The 20,273-nt window shown below is 41.5% G+C and overlaps 1 protein-coding gene across 3 annotated transcripts in view; it reads left to right on the top strand.

Moving 5' to 3' along the window:
• The first annotated feature begins 1,568 nt into the window (after positions 1-1,568).
• The window catches only part of PWWP3A (PWWP domain containing 3A, DNA repair factor), a 705,148-nt gene continuing 686,443 nt past the window's right edge, over positions 1,569-20,273 (top strand). For 2 of the 3 annotated variants that reach the window (XM_044054008.1, XM_044054006.1), the window contains exons 1-2: positions 2,557-2,661; positions 10,035-10,132. In XM_044054008.1, coding sequence (XP_043909943.1) covers positions 10,076-10,132 — 57 coding nt within the window. In that variant the 5' untranslated portion in view covers positions 2,557-2,661; positions 10,035-10,075. Of the gene's footprint in view, positions 1,824-2,556; positions 2,662-10,034; positions 10,133-20,273 lie in introns of those variants that run through there. The other variant, XM_044054007.1, reaches the window with a different exon arrangement.

Here is a 20,273-nt window from a genome sequence, read left to right as displayed (position 1 = left end):
GCACTTCTAACAAACCTGCAATCCTCTCTTAAGAAAAAACTCTCCTCTTGCTATTATAAAATTGCAAAGTTTGCCATAAGCCAAAAGTCTTCTACCTATCACTGTCTAGCCCTTCATCAATTAAATTGGTTAGAGCTGCCCAATTATCTTTTATTAAACTTACTCATGCCCACAAACTCATCTTCACCCCTCCCTCTGTCCCTCCCTATCCTCACCGTTCAACAAAATGCACCTCCCTGAATGACTATTAAGATCTAACAATCAAAACCTAATAGAACTGCATAAACCTACCCGTCCCTCAGGCAAAAACCTCCTATCCTTCACCCTCGCGTGCCAGTGGAACGCCCTACCTCCATCCATACCACCACAAACCTCTCTTCCTTTAAAAACTCACTCCACTCACACCTAATTTCTCAGTGGGAATGCTCCTGCTCCCACCCCTCTTAATCTCTTCTGTTCATCTCAGTCTTCTCAGATCCCATACATGGTTTTAGCAGGAACCAATCCATGTGTAAACAACTACTCTTGATTTACAGTGGTGATACTTTTATCTCAGAAATTGTCTCTGTTAAATAAAATATTTTATCTGTAATTAGTACAACTTAAACTTTGATTGTCATTTTCCCTTTCGATATTGTATGTTTAAACGTATTTTTTTACTAGTACTTTTGTACTTACTATAACGAAAGCTTTGATTGTAATTTTATTATAATTATTGTTTTGTTTTCTGGAGCTCGTCTCCCCACGACTCCATTGAAAACAGGTTCTTCTAGGCCTAATGGAACATCCTGGTAAATCAACTGCAAATAAAATAATATATATATATATATATATATATATATATATATATATATATATATATACACACACACACTATGTATATCATCCGATATAGGAATGAAGGCTCCACCGCCACCAAACACGAACTTTTTAAGACCCCACCTAAGGAACGTTCCTCCTAATGAGGTACACTTGACAGTCATGCGTCAAAGGTGTATCTGGAATCTACACAGGGCGAAGATTTAATGCGACCATTTATGACATTTTTTCTTCACATTTGTGTTCATGTGAGTCTTTGCAATATGTAGTCTCAATGTGTAAATTAAAGCAATATTTGTTTCCTGAAACATTTGATACCCTTATAGTATACACTGTGCTGTGCCTATGTACAGTCGTATCTTAGCGTCCCTCTGGTGGGTCGAAATTGTGAAAACATGTAGGACGTGTAAATACCAAAAAATCTGTAGCTGTGCACCAGGTTTTCTTTGTAAGAAATCTGGAGGTTGCACGCAAACCCAGTTTTTTCACAGCATACTTAGGCCACTAAACAGTACACCTTAACTCCGTATTCTTCAAATTGTACAAAAATTCCATAAAAATCCTCACTTTATTCTAAACTCTCCACCAATTCTAACAATATAAATAAAAATCAAACTGCCTAAACATGTGAACTATTAACTCCACCCCCGCGCAGGAATTCTTTTTGGTACTGTCTGGTGGCGCCATGGGTAAATTTTGGCTCTGTGTGGGAACTATTTCTGTATGCTTCTGGATTCCGTTATTTCTTTATGTTCCACTAACTTTGAGGTCCTTATTTAGGCTTGTTTCATATTCACATGTACCGTTTTCTTCCAATACCATTATTTTTGGGTGATTTTTAGTCTGCACTATTTTCACTTTAGTTATTGCACATGTTACTTCCCATTAAGCGATGGGTTGTCAGTGCACTTTATTTTGCCAAGTTTTAGTTTAGCTCGTCCCTGCAGCTTTTTCCTCCAACCATTTCTGCTCGCAGGAAACGGGGCTTTCAAATAAAGCATAAGGTTGGTAATGACCAGTGGTGTTTTGATGTTGGCCCATGCCAGTTTTATTTCATTTCTGTCATGGAGTGAAACGTGGCGCAGCGCAGGCACAGGGATTCCTGGGTCCTGTTTTGTACCCATCTATAGACAAATTGGTCATGTTTTCCTGTAACATGTCAGGGTACTGGACTGATGCCAGGTTCATTATGAACAGAACATTTATTTAACTGGATTTGCTCCATAATGCTGACCTGGTATTTATTAGTCAAATCTTGATTTATTCTCAAGAGATATTCAAACCTTGGCTCGAGATGAATGTCACTGTTGAAGTGACACCCCGACCCCATGTGCAAAAATGGGAAAATGAGTTGAGTATGTATGATGGATGGATTCTTGCAGTAAAAAGGGCCAAAGGTTGTTCAGCTAATGTCTCAGGCCAGACCAGTGTGATACCGAGACTGCCACTTTCCATTCCACACCCACAGACGTGATGGTTAAAACTGGAGCTGCCGACTTTAAAACATTGAGGGTGCAGGAGCAAACTCCGCAGCTCCTTAACTGTCGTCCACCAGGCAAAATAGTGTTCAACTCCCGATAGTTGCATTACCCTCTAACATGACAGTATTATGCTGGGGTGCTGTCTTGGGGGATCCGAGACTCTGACACATTAAAGAAACAAAAAGTTTTCATACTTGGCTCAGCGACCACGTACTGCGTACTGTCGCTTTAAGAATTTAAAAAACAAGAAGTTTTTCCTGGTTTGCCCACGTCCAGTAGCTTCCTGAATGCACGTAGATATGTCGAGATACTGTGTGCTGGGGGAGCAGAGGTTTTACTTTCCATTTAGGACGGATAGCAGGTATTGCGCGCTGTTGTGTCCAAGTCTGCAACATTAGTTTGGTTTTATTAAGAGTGAGGAGGTTTTCAGAACGTGCTGCTGATTATTTTTCTAAGGGCGTGGAGGCTTTCAGGATGGGCTGCTGCTTTTACTTTCAGTACGTTTGTTTATGTGTCTCTGTGCAAAATTCCCCACTTAGTTATGGGGTTTGCGCAGAGCCAAACCCTGTACAGAGGGTAAGAATTTTAATCCAACTGCCAAACCCTATATTGTAGGTAAAATGTTGATGCAAAACTTGTTGCCGGCTTAACTTTACAGAGCAGTCTGACAGAGAATACGTAGGGAGGTCAAAAACGAGATGTACGTGTCCTACAAGTAACCCCCTCACAAAAAATAAATAAAACACTATGCAGTGTGCAGGAATAGATCTGACTTTTGTAGGACTTGTGGATTTTTGAACATCTACTGCTACAACATTTATCTTGTCTGTAATTGCTTTGCTTTATTCATTGCACTAAAGAAGAAATTCCTTAATAGGCCTTAATTATGTAGTTAGTCTAAACATGTATTTTAGTAATATGTTTTTTCAGTATTTTCTTTAGAGCCTCCATATAGTCTGCATTATTAAGGGTAATGATCAGAACAGTCTGATCTTCAGCATCCCTTATGTAGTCAATTGCATATTGTGATAACACCCTTCTCTACAAGGTTGGATTGTAAAGAAGTTCTGCATTTAGTTTAAAACCATTAGAGTGCCAGTTAGCACAGCAGACTAAAGCTGTAAATTGTTAATGAGCTAATTCATGTGATAAGGGTGCAGGGTTTGAAATTTTCCACGTTTATTTACCTCCTGTGAGCAAGTCCTTTAACCAGACAATGCTTTAAAGCAATTAAGATTTTGTGCTAGGCACCTCTATCCTCTCCAGGACTGAATGCCTTCCAATTATGAACCTCTTGTCATTGTTTGTCAGACATCTGCTATTGTATAGCTAATAAAGTTCAGGAAATGTTATGGCAATCACCAGCACACTATATTTTTAATGCAGCACAGGCAGTTTATTGTCCAAGGACAGCAGACACTGCATTTGTACATGAAACGCCTAAATACAAAGCTGTTTGTTAGCAATATCTACATTAGTAATACTTCTCCTCAGTATGGAATTTAGAGAACTTTTACTGTTATCAAGTGGTTAATATTTCTTACGCCCTTACAAATACCTATTTGAACTGTGCTGTACATGGTTGGGTCTTATGATCTGATGCTACCCACTGGTCTTTATACAGTTTCATGTAGTTCATCCAAAGCTACCAATAAAGTACATGTAATTTATTTCTGCATAACAATAAGGTGTGTACACAGTCAAAGTGGCTGTAACAGTTGGTGGTGGGGCTCTTTGGGGATGAAAGTACCTTATGCACTCATCTGATTTAAAAAAATAAATAAATAAAAAAATCGGTCTTTGCAGGACATTGTGTGTGAGAGAACTGTGTTGGAATAGTTTGGCCTAATGTGCTTGCGTGAAACAGATTTGAAATATATGCCTTTGGTCATTCTTTTTATTTATTTTTTAATATCACTAGGTTTTAGGGATGTCTCTGTTTAACTTTCAGTTCAGCAGGGTCAGTCATTTTTAAAGTGGTTGGTGTGTTTTTGTAAGAAAATTGGAATATTCTACCATGGCCATTTTATCACAGTCAGGTATGTGATCTTTTCACAGTTGATAAAGTGGCTGTAATTGTGTGTGGATATTGATCAATGGTAGTTTGGCCTTTTATGGTTGAAATGTTGTGAAATGGGTCCTCTCCATTATTGGTTTACACGTTGTTTCAGTGCTTACTGGGGAAAATGTTCAAAGCTACGCATTTAAAATACAGTCTGTCAAATTTACTGTATTAAGTATGATTTGAAACAAGAATATGAATCAAAGAATACATGCATTTATGTATGGTCCTAAAAATGTGTTCAGGGGCAGATAGTTTGAAAAATAGCCTGGGCCCAAGATACTTAATCCGTCACTGGGCAGATGCATTTTCAGTGATGAGTTTTCAAGGAAAGCATAAGCAGCAGTAAACTTCTCCAAGTCTGTTTTATTTAGTTTAGTAAATGAGCACCAATGTTTGTGCAATAACATTTGGAATAAGTTTTAAATTGAATCCAAACCTCTAATCATTGTAAAGGTAAGAACAGAATGCACACTGACCGTTTTGAACTGTGTTTATGGTAATTGGGGCGAGAGAGCAAGTAATGGGACACTGGAATGGCAGGGGGGGGGCTTGTCCACTATCGTGTCTAGGGCCCCATTTGACCATGATGTGGCTCTGGAGACTAGCCAACATCTTAATTCAGGTAAAATCCAAGTCCAAGCTGAGATTCCATGTGTTATAATGGGCAAAGTCCAAAAACTACTATCCTGCAACAGTTTAATGTCGTCTGAGTAGATGATATGCCACAGAGTATAGCTGGAAATATTTTAGACAGTCCGCATAGGGCATCTGCTTTAGGCCTGTGATTCTTTTAGTGAGGTATTTCTGTGGCCTTTCCAGCTGTTGCAGGTGTCTTGTGAGGTACATACCAAACTGGGCGTTGTACTCCTATAATGGGTCTAATGAGGGATGAGTACAGTGGGACAATGATCTCCTTTTTTCTGGATGAAAAGCCCTTGGTGATGAGGTGTGCCACATAGGATTTCCTGACTGTTGTGGCGATGTGCTTATCGAAGGTGAGACCACTGTCCACCTGTGTCCCTAAAGTCTCTCATCACACTTTTGGTGTTTAGTGTACTGCCACCTATGTGGTAATTCATGGGTACATTTTTTCCCCCCAAACAGGATAACTATACATTTCTTGGCATTAAGCTTGAGCCCATGGTTCTGGCACCAAGCATCTATTTCTTTAAGGCCCTTTTTGTAGAATATCCACATTTGGGAATTCAATAATGGCTCCCAGTTTCCAGTCCTCTGCGAACTTTGTTAGCCAGAGTCCCTTAGTGTTGGCCTGTACTTCAGAGAAGTAGATGCCAAACAAGAGCAGTCCCAGGACCGAACCGTGAGGTACTCCACTTGGCACTTGTCTGGAGCTGGATTTGGAGTCGGCTGCTTTTACAGTCTGGATTCTCTCAGTAAGCCAGCTGGCAACCCGTCGAGTGATGTAGGGATTTATGCCCAGCTTACTAAGTTTATCTATGATTCCAGAGTGGGGGATGATGTCGTCGGGCTTGGCAAGGTCCATATAGGCTGTGTGGACCACCTTACCCTCGTCCACAGCTTTGGAGACTGATTCAAAGAAGTCAATCAGGTTCAGGAGACAAGATCGGCCGGTTCAGGAGACAAGATCGGCCCTTCACGAACCCAAACTGGGTGGGGTCCAGTGTTTAAAGGTTGCCAGTGTCTTTGTTTATAAGTTCCATGATAATGCATTCCATGCCCTTGCAGATCAGGCTCGTCAGACTGATGGGACCGTAGTTCCTGGGATCCAAGGTGGATCCTCCCCTTGTGGAGTGTGATAACTGTAGCTGTGCACCACTCAGTGGGTACGAAGCCTGAGGTGAGGCTATGATTAAACATGACACTTGGTCAGGTGCCAGTTAATTTTGTAGTTCACGTAGTACGCAGCCCGGGATGTTATCTGGTCCCATGGATGCTGTATTCTTAGCTTTGGAGAGTGCGGTTTCTACCTGTGTGGCTGTGATTACCGGAATTTGGCAATCTTTTGGTATTGAGATGGGCCCTTCAGGAGGTGAGGGGGGGGGGGTGAAGTTGGCACTAAATCGATCTGCCAGGATATTGGCAATATCCTTGGGATCAGTGTATTTAATGGCATTCTGTTGTAGCTCAGAGCATATCTGAGTATTGCCATTTAGATTCTTGACATAACTATAGAATTGCCTTGTGGTTGTCTTTGGAATCTTTGGCAATTTTGTTCTCATAACAAGCTTTGGAGGATTTTGTGAGGGATCTCAGCTTCTTATTGAGGCTGGTAAGGGAGTTTTTTGCATTCTGGGTTTTCCTCTTTTCTGCAACAGTTTTTTTCTTCTGTTGTTTAGTTTGTTTATGGTAGGGGACCACCAGACTGGCTTCCTTTTTTTGGAGGAAAGCGTCTTGGTTTTATTTGGGATGGCACGATTCATACACGACTGGATGTGCTCGTATAGTGCCTTAGTGTAGGATTCAGCAGTCGAACTTTCAGCTCCCGTCTGCATAGGTGTCATGAAGTTTGCCACTTCCGACCTGAGTAGCATGAAGTTGGCTTTGGAGAAGTTTTTGTACGGCGATTTCCTTACTGGGGGGCGGGGGTTGGATGTGGATGCCAAGGGTTATTTGCTTATGGTCAGACCTGACCAATGAGGGGGTGACCACTGGTGTGGAGCATCCATCTCCCATTTTGGTAATGACCAGGTCTAGGATATAGGAGCCCCTGGTGGGACAGTGGATTAGTTGATCCAAGGCATTGGAATTTATGAATTCCAAGAACCGTTGGGAAAAGGTGTTGGTACCCAAGTAGTTTTCCCAGTTAATGGCAGGGTAGTTGAAATCTCCCAGTATTAGGGTGTTTGGTTGTATCGTAATATTTTCCAGTATGTTTAGAAAGGTGTGGTGAGAATCTTGGGGGATGGTGGAGGATCTGTAGCAAGCTACAATTTGGATTGCAGTCTTACCTAGTGTTAGTTGCTCCTGGAGAATTTCAGATGCATTGTGTTGGGCAACTAGCCTGGAGTTGTGAATATCCTTGGTGAATATGGACACTCCTCCACCTTTAGTGTTTCGTTCTTGGTTTGGTGGCCAAAAAGTGTGTTAAGAGTTGCAGCCTGGTATTGCAGGGGTGCTCTCTGGAGCCTTGAACCAGGTCTGAGTTACTGCACAGATATCGATGTTCTCCATTTTTAGGAGTGCCTCAAGAGAGTGCATTTTGAGGTTTAGACTTCTAGCATTGAGTAGCATTACCTTCAGATTTTGCATGCTTGTATTTGTTACGGTGGTGGTTTTGTCCTTTGAACCTTGCCTAAAAAAGGCACTATAGGGGTGGCAAGAGCTTTAGCCAGTAACCTGAATCCCAGGGATGACAGGTGCAGACCATCTCTGGCAAAGCATCATGGTCTGTTAGTCATGTCGTCCCAGGCAGACAGATACTTGATCCCCTTTGAATGACACCAGAAACTTAGCCAATTGTTGAAGTCAGTCATTTTGTCCTTGTACTGTGGTATCATTCTGGGCGAAGGCAGGATGCTACTCAGGGCTAGGGTCATACCTGCCTGGGGCACATGATCCGAGAGCTCTTCCATGTTTCTCTTCATGTAGTCCAGGGAGGTACGTCTCAGTTCATTCACTCTAACATGGACAATGACAGAGTCGTATTTGTACTTGTGGAGTGACTTGAGTGCATGCGTTATGTGGCAGATCTGGCACCCGACAGGCAGCTGACTGTAATTTTCTCGTTGTTCAACCTGGTGGGTGGGACAGCAGTGTGCCTGACTATAGAGTCACCTATGACTATAGTGTTGGGTACGTTGTCTTGCCTTGGGGGCTGTTGCTGGGTGGCACACTGGTGTTGTGAGCTATGTGTCACTTTGGTTGTGACTGGCGTTTGCGTTTCAGCTTTGGAGGTCCTTGTTGCATGGGCAGGTTAATGTTAAGGGCCTCCACATATGTGGGTTTAGTATTGCTATGTGTGGGTGTTGATGGTGTGGGTTTTGAAGGGCTTTGTGTTGCTTGAGGTGTAGTGCAGGTGTTGACCTTCTCTTGACTGTCTAGCACATTCTTGGCTGGACAGTGCTTTGCTTCTAGTTTGGCTATGTAAGTGTATCTCTCGCAGGTTGTAGTGCTGAATGGTAGGAGGAGAGGGTAAAGTTACTGTTAGTGTTCATTGATTTCCTAGGCAGGAGGTGTAGTGATCAGGTAATGTTAGGTTTACTTGTACTTAGAACAGTTTTTTCTGAATCAGGTTTTGGTGTTTTTGTATAATAGTTTGTATTTAAGCACTGAATTTGATAGTAGAAGACCTGATATTTTGACATGAAACTAAAGTTATAGATGGTCTTTGTTTCCCATTCCCGTGTTTGGCTCCCTTTCAAGAGTCAGAAGAAACTGGAACAGCTGTATCTCAGTTAATGTTATTAACCAAGAATTTGTCAGCCCTGACTAAGAACATTTTTATTTTGCTAAGTGTATTACATGTAAATGATCAACAGATGTCCTGTCTAGATGCATTGTGTTCTTAGGACAGGCATCCCAAATGTCATGCTTGCCTTGGAGGTGGAATTTTCACATTTGCATTTTTTAATGTGCACCCCATGTTGGCGAAGTACTACTACTGTCTCTTAACCAAGATGCTGAAATTGGTAAACCAGTACAGCAAAAATGTACAGTAATTGCAAACTATGCAGGAGCTGTGAAATACAGAAGAAACCGTAAAATGTTCTACCTCGGGCCTTAAAGGGAGAGGCGAGAAAATGCTTCAAGGCCTGGGGAAGAAGAAAAATGATAAGATATTAAATGTTTGAAGAAGGTTCAGCGGCCTAGTCTGAAACTGAGTCATAACACAGAAGGAATGTTTCAAGAGAAATGGTTAAAACTACATCTGACAAACAGAAAAATGTGCCATAGCAGTTTTAAAACTTGGGGCTTTTTTTCAAATGTGAATGCATCCAGTACTAATATAAAGTTTGGAGAAAAGGGCTCCAGACAGAGCATTATGGGTAAAGAGGGGTTTAGTGACATGAAAGAATTAGATGCCGAACTGCCAAGGGTGGACCTGCTCAGATGGGTTACATACACACTTATTTCACGCACGAGCATTAATGCCCTTCTAGCCTGCCAATATATCAAAAACAGTTTCCATAAGTGTCTAGGTTGATCTTAAAAATGGCTTAACGAATGCTTGCTTTAATGTAGTTTGGAAATCTGTTCCATGCATCAGCTGCTCTCTCAGAGAACCGACTAGTACACTTCTCATTCCTAAAGAATCTTCTACATAGTTATCAAAAAGTAGTAAATCAGACAGCCTATCTCTGGGAGTGTTTGGGGTAGTCTTTAAATGCTTATATACCTGAATAAGATCATCTCTTAAATATCTGAGACACTACAAATTAAGATATTTTAGTCCTTCGTAACTTGAATTTTCACATCAATGGATGCTCTTGATTATATTTCTACTGTAGTCTGTCCATTTGGATTGTTATGTAGTATATTTTAGTTTCTCGGTTACTTATGAACACAGCAAACAATAATCCAGAAGTTTAACTGAAATTGCTGTTCCACAAAATGAAAAAGGGATGCCAGTCTGCAGACACAAACTGCTTGTTTTTGTACTTTAGTTTGTGCAATGTAAAGAAACAAAGTGGTCAGTGCAGTGTACTGTGTGGCACAACAGTCAGTTAATGCACTGTTTTATGTTTCAGGTCACATCAGCCCTTCATCTTTTTTCTCATGAAGTACTGGTATGGCTGTCCCGCAGTACATCTTCTGTAAGTGGAAAGGGCGGTTTTGGCCAGCAAAGGTAAGATTGTGGATATTACCTTTTATAAAACTGGACTGATGTAATCTTCCTTGAGAGGGGGGGGGGGAGTTTGGTGTTTCACCTGCTGCCATCATATATGGTTAAAGTTTGGAAATTCTGGTCAAGAAATTAACAAGTATGAGAGGGGTATCTGAAGGACTGGTTTTACTAATTGAGATTTAACTGGTTAGTGTGGCTGTAAAGGGTTATGATAGATGCATAGTGAGCATCTTCCATGATATGTCCTCCACCTCTTCATTTCGTATGTATAAAGACTCCTCAGTCTTTGTCCAGTTCTCATTTTTCCTTCCTCTTTGACATGGAAGAGGCTAGTGGGAGAATCCAGCCCTCTTTCCCCAACCCTAGGAGGAACACTGTGGACCTGTTCCTAGGAACGAAGAGGACCCTCTAACTGAAGCATTCCTTGCCTGATGTTTACTGTTCTCAACTATAACAAAATAGATGATGGGCTCATCTGCCAGGGCAGGAGTCCTTTCATTGCTTGAGGGCTCACCATCCTGTCCCCTCACAGGCTACAATCGGAGGGAAGTGAACAGGCCAGTCAAGTCAACCAACCTAATCCCCAAACATCATCTGAGCTTGTGATGGCTGTCTGATTGGTGAGACATGTATTCTCCTACCCTAACCCCTCCCCCACTATATGGTGAGAGGTGTGCATGCTCTCACACACATGCTTATCACCAAGGCTGTTTTACTTGCATGGTTTCATAGCGAGTCTGCCCAGTGTCTTCCACAAGTGATCTCCCACCCAAAAGACACTAATGTAGCAGGCCTACCTGTCTCTCCCCACAAGATGGGCAATTTGATAGTCAGTTCAGTCCCAATCCTCAACAGCACAGCCCCCTCCACTGCCCATGATTCTTATCACTTGGGCATAGTTGGGGTTTCATCCCACTATACCTTGGTGCCAGCTTTGCCACTTCCACTTTTTCTACTAACCGTGAATAGTCTGGGTCATATTGGACATGTGCAGTTCTGCTCACAAATTCAGACATCCCTTGACAAGGGAGCAGGAAGTCCAGTTAAAAACAATCCATAATAGTGTGTGCTTAGTAATTTTCATAAATTTCTTTAAGGACTTTGTTCCCTCATTAGCACTAGTATGTCATTGATGCACTTTCAATTTTTACAGACATGGAGTTGGCAGAGTGTGATAAAATGGTTTATCCCAGTTTTAAGTGGCTCCCTATCCCAAAAGCAACAATTCGTACTATGGAAGCAAAGTGTAGCCCCAGCAAGAAAAATGCAGATTTGTCATTGTATTGAGATTGCAGAGTTTTTGCAAGGGGAGAAGGGTAGCAGGAACAATGCTCCTCAAGTCCAGGGTTGCTTCTGAGTATAGGGAGTGCTGGAGGAATACTGCTACATCAGTGTTAGATACATGCTGGAGCAGGGGTGTCCAAGTGGACATAGGGCCACGATCCGGCCCACAGTGTGTCCTATAACACTGCTTTGGACAGATACATGTTGGGCATAGTAATGTGGCCTCCCCAAACCTTGCTAAGTGGCCCCTGAGCCAAAAAGGTTGGACACCCAAGTGCTAGAGGATTAAAATAAAATGTTGGACATTCATGGTGCTGCTTAGTATTAAGACTGAAGGGCGAAAGAAAGTTAAAGTGAGACAAGTCTTGAGAAAGGTATCCCTGGAGAACAAGGATATTCCTTGGCGAGTATTCACAGATGCCTGTGGCAAAAATATATTTATTATTTTATTTTATTTTATTTTATTTTACATTTGTTGACCGGGATAGTCTAACTGGATTTATGTCCATTTTCAGTAGAGTCCTTGGGAGATAAGCTCCAGGAGATTACTAGACTATTAACCTACAGGTACTGGTTGTTATACAGTTAAATACTACAAATTTTAAACGGTTCAGGAATCTTCACAGTTTATACAAAAAACATGTTACAAGCATTAGATGAGATATTTTAGACTTTATGTATAAGACTTCATAAGTAACTAGAAAGTAATTGTTAAACAAATACATGCATCAAATTTCAACAGTTCAGCAGTGCTCACAGTTTTTAAACAATACTTGTTGCCTGCCTTGGGTAGGATGCTTTAGAATTATATGCAGAAGAATTTAACTAGTTATTTTAAATTATCTCTGTTAGGATAAGATATGTTTTTGCCAAGGATAGGCCTTGATCTAAAAAGACACATGGGTTCATAGATTGGTACTAGGCTGTCAGCCCTAGGGCCTGTACAAGCCTAGCCATAACAATTCCATGGCTGTTTCTTCCCACACTATTTACTTCCCTGGACCCCTGTCTAGCAGGGTGACTGACGTGATCCCCGGGGTGAATTTCCTTTCTCCCATCCAATCGTCAAGGTTCCTTTTGAAGAGGGCCAAAGAGGCACTCTGCTTGACATGTATGGGCAATCTATTCCAGAGTCGGGGGAGTCTCTAGGTCAGGAACCTATCCCTCCAGCATGTTTTGTTTATTGTGACAACAAGGTTTAGATCCCTGGAGCATGTGGCTCTGAGGGATTGGGATTTCTTTAAGTGTAGCATGTCCAACAGCTCTGGGTTTGACGTGGCCTTGTATGTTAAGCAGAGATCGCCTCTGAGTAGATGATATGCGACAGAGTATAGCTGGAGTTTAAGACTGTCAGCGTAGGGCATCTGCTTTAGGCCTGTGATTCCTTTAGTGAGGTATTTCTGCGGTCTTTCCAGTTGTTGCAGATGTCTTGAGAGGTATACCAACGGGCATTGTCTTCTATAATGAGTCTAATGAGGGATGAGTACAGCGGGACAATGACCTCTTTTTTTCTGGATGAAAAGCCCTTCGTGATGAGGTGTGCCACATAGAAGGATTTCCTTGTGGCGATGTGGTTATTGAAGGTGAGACCACTGTCCACCTGTGTCCCTAACTCTCTTTGTCACACTTTCAGTGTTTAGTGTACTGCCACCTATATGGTTATTATTTTCCCAAAGGGGATAACTATACATTTCTTGGCATTAAGCTTGAGCCTATGGCTCTGGCACCAAGCATCTGTTTCTGTAAGGCCCTTTTGTAGAGTATCCACATCATTTGGGGATTCAATAATGGCTCCCAGTTTGCAGTCATCTGCGAACTTTGTTAGCCAGAGTCCCTTAGTGTTGGCCTGTACTTCAGAGAAGTAGATGCCAAACAAGAGCGGTCCCAGGACTGAACCCTGAGGTACTCCACTTGTCTGGAGCTGGATTTGTAGTCGGCTACTTTTACAGTTACAGTGTGGGTTCTATCAGTAAGCCAGTTAGCAATCCATTTGGTGACGTAGGGATTAATGCCCAGCTTAGTAAGTTTATCTATGATTCCAGAGTGGGGAATGGTGTCTAAGGCCTTGGCAAGGTTTAGATAGGCTGTGTGGACCACCTTGCCCTTGCCCATGGCTCTGGAGACTGATTTGAAGAAGTCAGTCAGGTTCAGGAGACTAGATCGGCCCTTCACAAACCCAAACTGGGTGGGGTCCAGAGTTTTGAAGGTTGCCAATGTCTTTGTTTAAGTTCCATGATAATACGCTCCATGGCCTTGCAGACAATGCTCGTCAGACTGATGGGATGGTAGTTTCCAGGATCCAAGGTGGACCCCCCCCCCCCTTGTGGAGTGGGATAACTGTAGCTCTGCGCCACTCAGTGGGCACGAAACCTGAGGTGAGGCTATGGTTAAACATGACACTTAGGTGAGGTGCCAGTTCATTTTGTAGTTCATGTAGTACACAGCCCAGAAAATTAGGTCTTAAGAGAGGGTATTTGGATATAGTATGAGATTAGTCTGGATTTGTACAGGGACATAACCAATGGGTTTTAAGATGGTTTCAGATTGTGTTTAAAAAGTGTAAATGAAGACAGTGATGTAAGTTCATGGGGGAGTTGGTGCCAGTACTTTCCAACTGCATTTGAGAACAGAGCATCTCCTGTCATGTTATTAGATTTACATGTTGATACAAGTAGTTTATTAGATGAGCGTAAAGTTGAAAGGTTCTTATATTGGGTAATGAGACTAGCAAGTATTGGGGTATTGGTAGTTTGGAAAATGGTTTTGTGCGCAATGGTGAGTTGTTTAAAGTGAATCTGATTCAAAAGCTCTAACCAGCCTAATTGTTTCAGGTTATGGCAGTGATGGATCCTAAAGGTGGAAGCAGTAGCAAATCTGGAAATGCTACTGTACGCGTTGGCTAGCTTGTTAAAGGTTATTTTTTGACAAGTTATTATATAGGAAGAAGCATAGAGAAGTGTGAAGATAAGGTGGGAATAGGCAATAAGTACTTCTGGCTAGTGGGGAGAGAGAGGGTTTTATCCTATAGAGGGAGCCTAGTTTCCTGTTGACAGTTTTTATGGTATTGTTGATATGGGTTTCAAAGTTCATGTTGTTATCAATGGGTTACCCCTAGAAGTTTAGTTGTTGTATTCATACTTGTCTGTACCCCTGGAAAAGTTGAAGAAATGCCTATCTTGGGGACCACTACTGCAGTGGCAGTCATTGTGAATTAGAATTTGGCCACAGGCTGTCTGCTCAGACTTCCGAAGTTTGACATTCCATGTGCACTAGGTTTCTGTACATGTGAAGGTGAGAGCAGTCCAGTCCAACTTCTTACCTAATGTTGAGAACTCCATCTGTAGTATTTGAGCAGGCAGGCCTAAGCACTTCGCTTCTAAAGCATTCACAGACTACTTGTCCCCTCTTGCTGTTTGTAATGCTATGGAAAATCAGAATCTCCTTCTAAAGCTCTTGCTGTGTGCTGATTATGGCGTCTCTTCTGAAATGGCCTCAGGGTACTGAGTATCTTATTTCAAAATGTAGCTACCTTTTGCTATAGAGTATATCCAGTATTTTCATGTCAAAATCCTTGCCTTTTCCTATTTTCCTGTCATAATTTGGTTGTATTCTCTTCCTGACCATTTTTGCAGCAGTTGCGTCAGTTTGGTCCATTTTTATTTTTTTTTTCTAGCAGAATATGAACAACAGCTTTCCTTCCAGAAGTCTATTAACCAATATGAAAGGTAGGAAATTTTATCTTTGAAGGTTGTATGTAATGTGCCTCCAGGGTGAATACATTTTCAAAACTGATCGGGAGTCCAGGACACTAAGTAGGGACGGTCACTGGCTTTCTGGATTCTGCCCCTTGAGCTCACCATATGTCTCAGGAGTTCAGTAAGTAAATGTTTATTGTTGCTGTAAGGTGCTGGTACATTTCCATACTTGGATGAGAGACTGCTAGCTGCCCCTGCAAAGTCTCCAGTAGCAAAGAGAGCCTCTAGCATTGTTCCAGTACATGGAAATTGTACTGAACCTGCATCTGCCCTGGCTGCTGTGTGTTCCTGGCCCTGGAGGGTTTAAGTTCTCCCTTTCAGCCTCCATTCCTGCATAGAGACTTGGGAATCCTTTCCTGCCTGCTAAATAAGGACCCCCTACTCTTAGACTCAGCCAGCTCATCTGTATCCTAAAGAAGCCTACTGTCCTATTTTAAACTCCCTGTTACCAAAAGGAAATAAGGAAGTACGTTATACCCTCCAACTACTGTTAAACTGTATTTTTCTCTATAACCTACTGGTGTATGTAATCACGCCACCGGGGCAGGTACCCAGCAGCCAAACACCTCCTTACCTGACAGGTAACTACTCTACCCTCCTTAGGATCCATTACTTGAGCATTCTGTTCTTGCTATCTGTATACCATAGGGCTTTGCTGTTTTATACCTATTGGCCACTAGGTGGCACCCTAATTTCGGCCTTTGTGGTCATCTATTTTCCCTACTCCCCTGTATTGGATTCCAGACTACCTTTAACTTACCTTGCTGTACTACACTGCTCCTAAGGTTGTCCCTTGCTGCTTATCTACTGTCCTCCTATTTCCTCTTGACTATCCCTTAACATCTATACAGCTGAGCTATCTTACCCTACTCTTCTGGATCTTCCAAGGGCTCCTCAAGACTCTGCTGCTCGCTGATTGTCTCTGGAATTTCTTCCTTTACCTGTTCTAACCCACTCCGTTCGCCCTGCAGGCTCACTCCGCTCCCCTACCCCCAATTCCCACCCACCCCCAGTGGTCCTAAACTTATACTACACTAACCACTCCCCCCTTTCTACTCCTCCTATCACTATCCTCCTCATCACTAAGCCACTCCCCTGTATATATCTCTCCTCATTAGTATTAAGTAACTCTCGTTTGGCTACTTATTCACCACTCCTCACCATTTAATACACTGACTACGTCTCAAATCAACTCCTATACAACCCCTACTACTTTACTATTTGCATAATTTAACCCTACTCAATCTCTTTCAGCACTTGCTGTTTTGTTTCTGCTTCATCTACTCATACAAACTACTCCTACCTCATTTCTACTTGCTATAATGGCCCCAACACACAAAACTATTTACACAAACATACTACTCTTAACTAGCACAATATCCTCTTACAATACCTTACTCTCTAACCTTCTTAGAAAATCTTTCTCTTCCTGAACAAAACCAACACCTCCAGCAAACTTTACCATCTTCTTTCATCTATTACCTTAGCCACAGTAACATAACCTGTACCTCTAAGTATATACTACCAAAATATCAGAGCAACCCATGTTACTGACATCACTATCAAAAAGAATTTTAACAATTTCCACAAAATCCTTAAATTTCTACAACACCCCCTCCTAGATGGTGATATCCATCCAAACCCTGGCCCCAATACTAACTATACCAATCACCTAGACAATTTAACATTGCCTGTGATCCCTACATTAACTAAACCACCTAATTCCCTCCTTATAGCTCACCTTAACATTCAAAGTATAAATAATAAAATTTCCCATCTGCATGCACTCCTTGAAGTGCACTCATTTTGATATTCTCTGCTTTACAGAGACTTGGCTAAAACCTTCCACTCTGGACCAGGAAATAACCCCTCCTGGCTATAATATCCTTAGATGTGACCGTAAAACCAAAAAAGGTGGAGGCGTAGCCATTCTCTATAAATCTAATCTACAAATAATCCCCCTTTAATGTGCTCCCATCACTAGATACAAAGTCTGAAACCCTGACTGCTAAACTCCAAATCTATCTATCTAATTTGCATGCATCTCCCCCCTGGTAATAATACCAGTACTCTTGAAAACTTACTTAGTTATCTCTCTACCCAACTACCCCAGGAGACCATTGTACTGGGCGACTTTAACATTGACTGGTCTACCTGCAGCTCCCCTAACCCTACTAATCACATAAATCTCTTTGGATTCTCACAAATAATAACTACTCCCAACAAGAATCCACAAACCTAGCAGTAAGGAAACCATACTTGACTGGATCCTTATTAATAACCACCCTGAAACCTATACACCAGGAACCCTTCCTGACTATATCAGTGACCATATGCTTACCTACATTATAAGACAGAAAGTCCATATCCCAACTACTAATAATTTCAAAACCACCCGTTCTAAAAAATTCTTTAACCCAGACAGCTTCCTAATTGAACTACAAGCTTGTGACTGGTCACCTATGACTCATCTTGAACTTGATGAAGCAGTGACCTACTTTAATAGCAAATTTCTTCAAATCCTAGATTCCCATGCACCTTATCACTCTTTTAGAATAAGAACCAAATCTGCCCCATGGCTCACAAAACAAATAAGGCAAAAGATGCTCCTCAGAAACAAAATCTGGGCTAAATGGAGAGCCACCAAATGTCCATCAGATCACCTCCACTTTAAATAGTTAAGAAATGCCACCAAGAAAGATATTCTTAGAGACAAAAAAGACTTTTACCTTCACCTCCAACAAACCAGTCGACAAACTCCACAAAAATTTTGGTTAGGGATTAACAAACTTATTCAGCCAGGCCACTCTACTACTCCTGCACCTGCAGGATTCAACCAAACCAACTCCAAAAAGATTCCTGATGCCTTCAATAACTACTTCACAGAAGCCATTCTAACCCTAGCCAATTCTTTAACTCCTTTTACTGCTTCCCCTCTAAATACCTCTAAGACTTCATCTCCTACCTTTCAAATACAACCTGTACCTACATCTCTTATCTGTAGGCTCCTTCAAAAATTGAAACCTTGCACCCCTTCCACTAACTGTCTCCCAGCTGAATACCTACAAATTGCCGCAAAAGCCATAGACTGTCCCATCTCTATCCTTGTTAATAGAACTATCTCAGAAGGCAAAATCCCTACCTTATGGAAAGTATCCCACATCATCCCTCTACATAAAGGTGGATCATCTATTAAACTTTCTAACTTTCGGCCTATAGGCCTTACTCTCCCCAATAGCTAAGATAATGGAAAAATGTTTTCACAAACCACTGCTTAACCACCTTCTACAAAATAATCTACTGGCAAACTGCCAACATGGCTTCAGGCAATTCCATAGCACAACGACTGCTCTGCTATCCTTCACCGACTCTATAAACAAAAATCGTAACAATAACTCTTTATCCTCTGCACTATTTATTGACCTGTCAAAAGCCTTTGATATGGTTAACCATAACTAACTTCTAGACAAACTGAAAGCCAATTCACTCAATCCACAAGCATTACAATGGTTTAGGTCTTATCTGGAAAACAGACAGCAAGCAGTACTTTGGAATAACAATCTGTCTACTTTACTTCCAGTAAATATTGGAGTACCCCAAGGCTCTATACTAGGTCCTCTTCTTTTTTCCTTATTTATTAACGATTTACACACAAACATTCCACAAGCCACCTGCATTCAATATGCAGATGACTCTACTTTAATCTGCACAGCTAAGAACATAGCCTCTCTCCAGTCCCTCACCCAAACTGTTTTCCATAATGTCGAAAATTGGTTTATGCAACACTGCCTCCTCCTAAATCCCAAAAAAACAAAATTACTGCTTTTTACTCCAACTTATAAATCACCTCATCCATTCTTCTCAATAACCTCTAACAATGCTACCAACATATCCCCAGATACCACAACCCGCCTACTAGGTGTAACAATTGATAATCGCCTCAGCTACGATGACCACATTAACTCCACTATAAAGTCTGTTAATAAAAAACTTGGGACCCTCTATAAAATTAAACCCTTCCTTACCCCTTCTGCCAGAAAAACTATTGCCCAGATCCATCTTATTTCTAACCTTTTCTACATCTCTGCTATATATACTAACCTATCTAAAAACAACCTCTCCAAACTTTCCACCTGTTATAATAGCATAGCAAGATTCATCACTTGCTACCCCTTTAAAACTCACCACTGCCTCAACCTCAAACAACTGGGATGGCTAGAATTACAGAACCATATACTTTTTCAACAATTACTTATCACCCAAAAGATCCTACACCACCCCCAACAACACCCCTCTCCTCACTAATATGATTACACCATACAAAAATCTGACTACACTTCGCTCTGCTAATAAGCTCCTAGCTTCCTCGATTAAATCTAACAACAAAGCTGGTGACTCACTTTTCTCAAACACAGCAGGTAAAAACTGGAATCAGATACCTTCTGAAATATCAACCCTTGCTTCTACTTCTCCATTTAAAAAACATCTTAAAGAACATCTTAAAACTGACTGGCTTTGTCTATGTGCAAACCCAGACTGATATCTCTTACCCCTTCCTGCACTCCCCTCTTTCTCTACTCCACTAACCTAGACCTCTAATTCTAGTCTCTACACATTCCTTTTTAGCATGAGGATAAAATAAAAGGCTCTTCTCTCCTTTGCATCTTTCTCAATATTATTAATCGATTAGTATAATTTTTCTTTTGACCAGTGTTCCCTCTGTACTGTGATTTTAAGTGTTTTTTTGATATATTGTAAACTTGTCACCGTTAATGCTTGGAGCTTTTCTCCCCGGGCCTCTACTGAAAATGGACATATATCCAGTTAGACTAGCCCGGTCAACAAATGCAGAAATAAAAAAAATAGAAAAAAAACCTGGCAAAGTCTTAGTTGATGCTCCCTCAGACATTCGTATCAGTGCAGTCTGGACACTAATTGGTCCGTTTTACCTGTGGACAAGATTTTCCTCCAAGAAAGTTGCATTTCAGATCCTTCAGAACCAGTCTGTTCTAGCTGGTTGTTGTCCTAAGGTTTTGGGCATTATTGTATCCACAAATACCAAACATCATGAGTATACTTCATTGGATCCCAAAGGTACATTG

This window comes from Protopterus annectens, chromosome 13.part0 (assembly GCF_019279795.1).
Source record: "Protopterus annectens isolate FY-2018-M chromosome 13.part0, PAN1.0, whole genome shotgun sequence".
Lineage (NCBI taxonomy): Eukaryota > Metazoa > Chordata > Ceratodontiformes > Protopteridae > Protopterus > Protopterus annectens.
The sequence above is the reverse complement of the archived record's forward strand: the minus strand, read 5'-3'. Positions and strand labels throughout refer to the sequence as shown.